Source organism: Numida meleagris, chromosome 7 (assembly GCF_002078875.1).
Source record: "Numida meleagris isolate 19003 breed g44 Domestic line chromosome 7, NumMel1.0, whole genome shotgun sequence".
NCBI classification, from domain to species: Eukaryota; Metazoa; Chordata; class Aves; order Galliformes; family Numididae; genus Numida; species Numida meleagris.
The window spans coordinates 26,856,934-26,865,701 of NC_034415.1; the positions used below are offsets into that span (position 1 = coordinate 26,856,934).

The 8,768-nt window shown below is 52.4% G+C and overlaps 3 protein-coding genes across 8 annotated transcripts in view; all 3 read right to left on the bottom strand.

Moving 5' to 3' along the window:
- Positions 1-2,961, bottom strand: part of LOC110402810 (cytochrome P450 2J2-like) — a 39,136-nt gene extending 36,175 nt beyond the window's left edge. For 2 of the 6 annotated variants that reach the window (XM_021405308.1, XM_021405304.1), the window contains exons 1-6: positions 2,720-2,851; positions 2,578-2,586; positions 2,259-2,460; positions 1,555-1,717; positions 1,201-1,350; positions 37-88 (exon numbers count right to left, since the gene is read on the bottom strand). In XM_021405308.1, the coding sequence (XP_021260983.1) occupies positions 37-88; positions 1,201-1,350; positions 1,555-1,717; positions 2,259-2,447 (554 nt within the window). In that variant the 5' untranslated portion in view covers positions 2,448-2,460; positions 2,578-2,586; positions 2,720-2,851. Of the gene's footprint in view, positions 1-8; positions 89-1,200; positions 1,351-1,554; positions 1,718-2,258; positions 2,461-2,577 lie in introns of all 6 variants that reach the window. The other 4 variants (XM_021405305.1, XM_021405306.1, XM_021405307.1 and 1 more) reach the window with 4 other exon arrangements.
- Positions 2,385-3,461, bottom strand: LOC110402678 (spidroin-2-like). The gene is given in 3 exon segments (XM_021405036.1): positions 2,385-2,776; positions 2,778-3,145; positions 3,411-3,461. Coding segments are annotated over 3 exon segments (672 nt in total). The 3' UTR covers positions 2,385-2,523.
- The window catches only part of LOC110402814 (cytochrome P450 2J2-like), a gene marked incomplete in the record, with an annotated part of 4,586 nt that continues 3,469 nt past the window's right edge, over positions 7,652-8,768 (bottom strand). Inside the window, 1 exon segment of the mRNA XM_021405316.1 lies at positions 7,652-8,296. Coding sequence (XP_021260991.1) covers positions 8,121-8,296 — 176 coding nt within the window.

Here is an 8,768-nt window from a genome sequence, read left to right on the forward strand (position 1 = left end):
TGGTATTCGAACCGATTGCCAAAGGTGATGGAGCAGATGATGTTTGAAACAGCATTATTGATTTTAAGGTGAGGGTTGAAAGGGTTTCCTGGAGGAGAAAAATGGGACAATCAATTATCTACTCATCGCCACAGAAAAGGGGAAGAAAAGACTGTCATCAGAGGGAAAACATTCAACAAGTGAAATGAACAGTCCTCAGTGGCCACCTTCTTGGAGATGGCTGTTTACTTTGGAAAGAAGATTTGAAATGACTGCAGAAGAGCAAACACCACTGGAATCAATTGTGAACACTGGTGCTTACCGGTCCATGGAATTTTCTAGAGGTCTCAAATTCAGCAAATGGCGAAAGGGGAGCTAAGAATAATGCTTTGAGCGTTACCTAGCTACATCCATCAGTCAGACTGAGGGCAAAACACCTGCAGAATGAATCTGAGATGCTGGCAGGCTGCTAGCATTGCTGGTGAGATGAGGAAAAAGAGCCTGTTGGCGTGTTAGTTGGCAGCTGGCTGAAGGTGAGCCAGTAGTGTGCCCACGTGGCCATGAAGGCAAACAGCATCTTGTCTTCTGTCAGAAAAAGTGTATTCAGCATGAGCAGGGTGGTGATGATCCCTTCCCTGTGCTCAGCAGTGGCGAGGCCACACCTCGAGTGCTGAGCTGAGTTTTGGGCCCCTCTCTTCAAGGAAGACACTGAGGGCCAGCAATGTGTGTCCAGAGAAGGGCAACGAAGCTGTGAAGGGTCTGGAACACAAGCCTGATGGCCAGCTGCATAGGGAACTGGGATGGTTCAGCCTGGAGGAGAGGAGAATCAGCGGAGATTTTATCGCTCTACAACTCCCTGAAAAGAGATTGGAGCGAGGTGGGGGTTGGCCTCTTTTCCCATGTAACAGTGACAGGACAAGAAGTAATGGCCTTAAGTTGCTCCATGAGAGGGTCAGGACGAGTATTAGGAACAGGCTCACAGAGAGGTGTTGGAGTTAACATCACTGGAGGTTTTCAAGTGATGGACACTTTTGACAATGAGGAATATGGTTAGTGGGAATGGGAATGGGTCAAGTTGGACTTGGTGATCTTAGAGGTCTTTTCCAACTGTAATGATTCCATGGTTCTATGATTTTTCAGCAGGCATTAGCATGGGGGAAATTAAAATGGGCCAAGCTGGATTCTGCCTTCAGCACAACTTCTGAGGGAAGCGGTCCTCACCCTGCTCATCCCTGAACGCATCCGTGAGGAATCGGCACTCCTCCTGTATCCGCTCCTCCAGGCTCCTCTTCCCCAGGCCAAAGTTCCGGAGGGTGGTCAATGTGAACCTTCTCTGCTGCTTCCACAGGTGCCCATTGGAGGAGACCAGCCCTGGCAGATACATTCCACAGTGAGTGAAAGTAGATACCCTTAGTAACAGAAAGCAGGAGGGAATCTGCCTTGATAAAGGAGGCTCAGCCACGCTGCTGACTCTGCTCATTGAGAAGGCAAAGCCATGGCACTGACTTCTGGCACGTTTGAATGGCCAAGGCTTTGACTGTGTGTTTCAGATCCATATCTCCATTGATAACTCACCCAATTTGTTGAAGAGTTCTGTATTTGCAGGAAATTGGGGGCGATCAATGAAGTTCTCTCCCTGGGTCACAAGGGCTTCCTTGACCAGTGACAGCCCGTTTATGATCACAAACGACATGCTGCCCACTTGCGTGCTGAAGATGTTTCCGTATTTTTCAATGAACTGGGGATGAGGTAAAGAAAAGGGGATTGATTTGCAATGATCTTTTCTGCTGGGAGAGGGAAAGCACTGGTATCCTGCACCCAAAGGGATAGAATGGAAGGTCTGCTGAGGAAACAGAGCAAGCAGAGCCTGGGAGAAGCAGTAGAGTAACTGCGCAAGTATTGGATAGATTGTGTGCAATCTTTTTCCTCATTTCTTACAACAGTGTTCTGGAGTTGCTGTAAAACCCTCCAGGCTGCATTTTCTAGGCTTTGCAAGACTCAGCTGAGCAAGGATTTCCTGCTGTTGTTTAACTCCCTTCCCAATCGCCCTTCCCATCAGGCCCAGCTACAGCTGCAATCAAACCCATGGCACTGTGCCAGGCCCTTTGACCGAAGGATGTGGCTCTATAGCCCAGGGCAAATCTCATCCACGCTGGATGCTGATCGCTGGCCAAACTCCAGCTCACCCACAGAGAGCCCACTGTGAATTGCGCGGTTTGAGTTTTGATGAGATTTCTCTGGTTGGGTTGGCCCTATCCCCACACTGCAAATCCCCTTACCTTCTGCGTTGTGGCCACGGGGTCTTTGTCAAACAGAAATTGCAAATTTCCCAGGAAAGGGAAGGAAAAAGGACCGGGGGGGAAGTCCTTCGGCTTTCTCCTCTTCATGTAGTCGGAAATGAGCAGGAAGACAAAGAGGAAGACGAAGAGCATCTGCAGGGAGATGCTGTCCCAGAGGAAGCGCAGCATGGTGCGGCCGCAGCTGTGGGCACAAACGCAGAGGGGCTCGCGCTGGCCTGGCCTCGGGGCTGCTGCTTCCCCAGCCTCAGCCACACCTGGTCGCTAAAGCCCTTCCGCCTTCCAGCCACGCATCTCTCACCTCGTGAAGAACCACCCACCACGCAACGCACCGGCTGCTCCTCGTTTCGCTCCCGTCTCCTGCCGCCGCTTTCCCACAGCCGGCAGCTCCCACTGGTCCCTCACCGTGACGCTCCCGGCTCCCGCCCGAGCCCCCGTCGCGGCCCCTCTCGCAGCCACCGCCTCCCCGCCACGCGGAGCCGCAGACAGAGCCGGGCCCCGAGGGACGCCAGATGAGGCCGCACGGAGCTCCCGCAAAGCCTCTGACTCACGGGCCGACGCTCCGCTGCCACGGGGCGGTGCTGCCAGGGCGCAGAGGGCGCTGAGCGCTGCGGAGGGACCAGCGCGTCCCGCCCCGCCGGTGACACCAGCCCCGCTCCCGGCCCTCCTGCCGGCCCGGCCCGGCCCGGCCCGGCCCGGCCCGGCCCGTCGCTTCTCCTGCGCCGACCAATGTCGGCGTGCGCGTTGTTTTGCTGCTGGCTAACAACTGCCGTGTTCCCGTCGCGCCGCGCGGCCGCAGCCCCCGCAGCCCCCGCTCGTGATGCGGTGGGCGGTGCGGGCTGCTTCTGTTTGGGGGACGTCAGCTGGGACTGCAGAGATGCGGAAGCGAGGAAAAGAAGCTTCTGCGCTCACCTCATCGACTTTAACCAGTTAATTCCGTGCTCTATCGTGGAGTCTGAAGCACTCAGGAAAGTTCCCTTGCACTCGCATGATATGCTCCACTCTTAAAGTAAACATTGTCATAGAATCTTTGGAGTTGGAAGGGACCTGTGAGGGCCATCTAGTCCAACTCCCCTGCAATGCACAGGGACACCACGTTTAGATCAGGTTCCCCAGGGCCTCATCCAGTCTCGCCTTGAAAATCTCAAAGGACAGGGCATCAAGCACAACACTAGGTAAGCCCATGCCTTACCACCCTCACTGTAAAAGATTTTTTCCTTATATTTAACCTAAGTCTGCTCTCTTTGAGCTTGAAGCCCTTTCCCCTTGTTCTGTCACCAAAGGCCTTGCTAAAGAGTCTGTCCCCTTCTTTCCTGTAGCTCCCCTTTAGATACTGAAATTCTGCTATCAGATCAGGCCTTTGAGGCCCCTATGAGGGCTTTAACTTAGGCAGGAAGGGGGAAGGGAATGCAATGAGGCTTGCCAGGGTAGAGTGAGTAATCTGAGGCTTCGTATAAAGATCCAATGTGGGAATAATGTTGAGTGCAATGGGACAGAGAAGGGCTTGGGGTTGCTGTCACACCAGGAGATTGCAGGGAAAACCTCTGAGCTGTCCTGTAGGATCCTGTGGGAACTCCTCAGAGGAGGTAATGTTGCCGACCCCCCATCCAAAACCTCCTTGTGTCCCTCTAGGAAGCGGTGGGGGAAAACCTCAGATTTATTCCAGAGGTTTGAGGGAGGGCCCTTCTAGAAAGGTGGTATGTCAGAAAGCCCAGCTGAAGTGCCTTTACACCAATGCACACAGCATAGGAAATAAGCAGGAGGAGCTGGAAACCATGATGTGCTTGGAAAATTACAATCCAGTTGCTATCACAGAAATGGGGTGGGATGACTCCCATAGCTGGAATACCACTGTAGAGGGGTATTGCCTTTGTAGAAGGGATAGGCCAGGTAGGAAGAGTGGGGGAGTTGCTCTCTATGTTAAAGACTGGGTAGACTGTGAGGAGCTCCCTCTGAGAAATGGTGAGGAGCAGGTTGAGAGCCTGTGGGTTAGAATTAGGGACAGGACTAACAAAGGGCACCTGCTGGTAGGGGTCTACTACAGGCCTCCTGGTCAAGGGAGCCTGCTGACGAGGCCTTCTTCCTTCAGCTGCAGGAGGTGTCGTGCTCACAGGCACTCATCCTGATGGGAGATTTAAACCACCCAGACAGCTGCTGGGAAAACCACATGGTGAGCTGCAAGAGATCCAGGAGATTACTGGAGGTTGTGGATGATAACTTTCTGGTTCATGTATTGAATAGATTGACCAGAGGCGAAGCGCTGCTGGACCTGGTGCTCACCAGTGCAGAGGAGATCATTAAAAGTGTTAAGATTGAGGCAGCCTGGGCTGCAGCGACCATGCCCTGGTTGAGTCTGTGATCTTGAGGAACGTGGGCCCGGCAAAGAGTGGGGTCGGGACCCTGAGCTTTGCAAGAGCTAACTTCAGGCTGTTGAAGGAATTGTTGGACGAGGTCTCCTGGGAAGCTGTCCTTAGAGACAAAGGAGTGGAAGAAAGCTGGCTACTCTTTAGCATGACTTTCTGAGAGCACAAGAGCTCTTCGTCCCTCAGAACAAGAAAGCAGGCAGGGGAGGCAGGAAACTAGCGTGTCTTGGCAAGGAGCTGCTGGTCAGACTGAGGGAAAAGAAGGGGTTGTACCGACTGTGAAAACAAGGTTGTGTCACCTGGGGAGAATACAGGGATGCTCTACAGGCTTGCAGAGAGGGGATTAGGAAAGCCAAGACGCAGATGGAACTGAATTTGGTGAGAGATTTTAAAAACAACAAGAAGGGATTCTATAGGTACACTGGCCGGAAGAGGCAGGCCAAAGAGAGTGTACCTCCTTTGGTAAATGAGAAAGGAGAACTGGCTATGACAGATATGGAGAAGGCTGAGGTACTAAATGAATTTATTGCCTCGGTCTTCAGTGGCAGCCAGGATTCTTGTATTTCTGATGTCCATGAAGCTCGCATCCCTGGGCCTCTGGGAGGGTAAATCCCCCCTTGCTGTAAGGGCAGAGCAAGTCCAAGACTGCCTCATGAGACTGAATGTATGCAAGTCTATGGGGCCAGATGACATGCATCCTAGGGTCCTAACAGAGCTGGCTGATGTGGTTACTGAGCCACTCTCCATCATATTTGAAAAGTTGTGGCTGTTGGATGAAGTTCCTGGGGACTGGAAAAAAGGAAACGTCGCTCCCATTTACAAGAAAGGGAGGAAGGAGGACCCAGGGAACTACAGGCTGGTGAGCCTCACCTCTGTGCCTGGGAAGATCATAGAACAGATCCTCCTAGAAGACATGTTAAGGCACGTGAGGGATGAGCAGGTGATCCGAGACAGCCAGCATGGCTTTACCAAGGGAAGGTCTGCCTGACCAATCTGGTGGCCTTCTATGATGGAGTGATGACATTGGTGGGCAAAGGGAAGGTGACTGATGTCATCTACCTGGACTTGTGCAAGGCCTTTGACATGGTTCCCCACCACATCCTTATCTCTAAATAAGAGAGAGAAGGATTTGAGGGGTGGACTGTTCAGTGGATAAGGAATTGGCTGGAAGGCCATCAACAGAGGGTTGTGGTGAATGGCACTATGTCCAGGTGGAGGCTGGTGACGAGTGGTGTACCCCAGGGGTCTCTCTGGGGACGGGAGCTCTTCAACATCTTCATCAATGACATAGATTATAGGCTCAAATGACACCGATGACACCAAGCTGAGTGGTGCAGTTGACACATTAGAAGGAAGGGACACCATCTAGAGGGACCTCAGAAAACTGGAAAGGTGGGCCTGTGTGAACCTAATGAAGTTCAACATAGCAAAGTGCAAGGCTTTTTTTTTCCAATTTTTTTTGTCCAGTGATGCAGTGCCACCATCATAGAAAGCAACTAGGTTGGTTAAGCAGGATTTGCCCTTAGTGAAGCCATGCTGGTTCTCTTGTATCACCTCCCTGCCTTCTGTGTGCCTTAGCATAGCTTCCAGGAGGATCTGTTCCACAATCTTCCCTGGCACAGAGGTGAGACTGACAGGTAGGTCCAGGGTCATCGCTTTTACCCTTTTTAAAAATGGGTGTGATGTTTCCATTTTTTCCAGTCACCAGGGACTTCACCTGATTGCTACAAGTTTTCAAATATCATAGAGAGTGGCTTGGCAACTACATCAGCCAATTGCCTCAGGACTCTGGGATGCATCCCATCAGGACCCATAGACTTGTGGATGTTCAGGTTCCCCAGATGGTCATGAACCTGATCTTCACTTACAGTGGGAGGGATGTTGCTTCCCTGATACCCTCCTTCCAAACCAAACCTTTCAGGGCTGTGTGGCAGGCAGTTATCAGGAAGACCGAGGCAAAAAAATCATTAAGTACCTCAGCCTTCTCCTTGTCTGTTGTTACCAGCCTGCCTGTGTCACTCACTGGGGGGGTACACACTCCAGGACTATCCTTTTCTGGTTGAGGTACCCGTAGAAGACTTTCTTGTTCTTTCTGGCATGCCCAGCCAAGTTCAGTTCAAGTGGGGCCTTGGCTTTACTGACCCCATTCCTACACAGCCTAACAGCATCCTTATACTCTTCCCATGATACCTGACCCTGTTTCCATTGCCTGTGCAATTTCTTCCTACTCTTCAGTTCGACCATCAGGTCCAGGCTCAGCCAAACTAAACACTTGCCGTCCTTTCCTGACTTGCTACACTATGTCTTCTGCCTGTTTAAAACTTCAAGGAGGAAGAAAAGGAAGACTGTAACCATTTATTGTCTCCAAGGAGGCAGTGTGGGTAGATCAGGAAGCCATAAAGTAGAAGGGAAATTCAAGAAGACCAGAGGTGAGACGTGTACCTGGGTGAACAGAAACGCAGAGAAGGCAGCGTGTAGTCCCCACTGGCTTTCAAACCTGGTCAAGGCTCCTGCATTTCATCCTGGGCAGCGCTGCAGTGCCAGCTCAGCCTTCCCCGCTGCTGCCTGCCCAAGTGTGGAGGAGAAGGCTCAGGAGCAGGGGAGGGAAAAGAAGGCTGTTTACCTAACTCTAGGAGACAGGAGCTGTGTTTTCCATGCGTCCAGCTGCTGATATTCCAGAAACAGAGGTCAGAAATGGCACTCCCTGGCCTTTGTCTCTGTGGCTGTCAGCGCATTAAATACAAAGGTGTGGCAGAATGCAGCCACCTGCTTGGGTGGTTTTCCTGCTGGTTTGCTCATAGTGCTCGGGTCCTGGATACTCATCAGCTCTGTGTGCATGGCCCTTGCTGTTCCTGTGCCCACCTCTCTACTAACAGAGACCTGGTGCTGTGCAGCTCTGCGCGGCTCCGTGCTCCAGCACCTCCTGCCCCAAATGCTGGCACGGCTGGAGAGTGCAGGCAGTGCTGCAAAAGGCTGCGCTGGTCATCACTTTGCAACGTGCTTTACATCCAAGATGTTTCAGTCAGGATTTATTGAAGTTCAAGAGAGAGAGATGTCACAAGGTCTTGGTTGATTTTTCTTTTAACAAATCGTTTTCCTAAGATCAAAGTAGAAACAGTTTCCAATTGCTACTTGTACTAATGTAGTAAGAGCAGGTCAGGTACTGCTCTCTGCCAGTACTGATCCTCAGCTGTGAAGTACGGCCATCCAGCATGGCATTAAGATTAAGTCCTGAGCTCCTCATTCATTGACAGTGCTGCAAGAACAGAAAGTGCCCTGGCCCATCCTGTACTTGCCTTTCTCATCTGATAGAGCGTGCACGACCTGCCTTGTAAAAAGAAGGGACTTGGCAATTGCTTTGAAAGAAACAAAACATCTGAGAAGGTCGTTACCACGACGCATAGCAGATAGTGAGGGCTCAGTTTGTGGATCTGCTCCAGAGCTGAGAAGTTCTCCCTCCCAGAACAGTGGCTGCAGCTCCCTACCGAGGCACTGCACAGATCTTGTAGGGCTGCGGGGCCAATGTCATGCCCAGCTTGAATTTGAGGTCGAGGATGGTGTCCGGGGGAGCCTGGAAGGTGAATTTCTGGAGCAGAGCCGTGAAGAAGAGGAAGAGCTCGGCGCGGGCCAGCAGCTCACCCAGGCAGGCGCGCTTCCCTGCGGAGACAGCCGCCCACCGCCCATTCAGCCCTGCTGGCTGCCCAGCTGCTTCCTCTGCTGGAACAGCCTCGGCACCCACCTCCTGTGGGAACATCACCCTGCCCACATCCCCTTCCTTGCCTGCCTTATGGTTCCAGCACCACTACTGCCGCCCCAAGCTCCCCACGGAGCTACAGCACGGTCTGCCCCATATCTGGTGGACGTAGAGAGGGCACGTGCATGTAAATGTATAAGCACACATCTTATCCTACCCTGCTGAGATGAGCAGTGCTTCATGTGCAGACGCATGTGCCCGGCTGGGCTCCAAAGGACAGAGCCAAAGCACCAGAGAAAGCATGGGATGCTTGGGCAGGGAATTGGAGATGCTAAAAGCTCTCTCCCCAAGGAAGCTGCTGGCCAGGACAGGGCACCCTGTGCTGGTGGTGGTGGCAAAGCCCATTGACCTCAGCCATGTGGGACTGGGAGCACA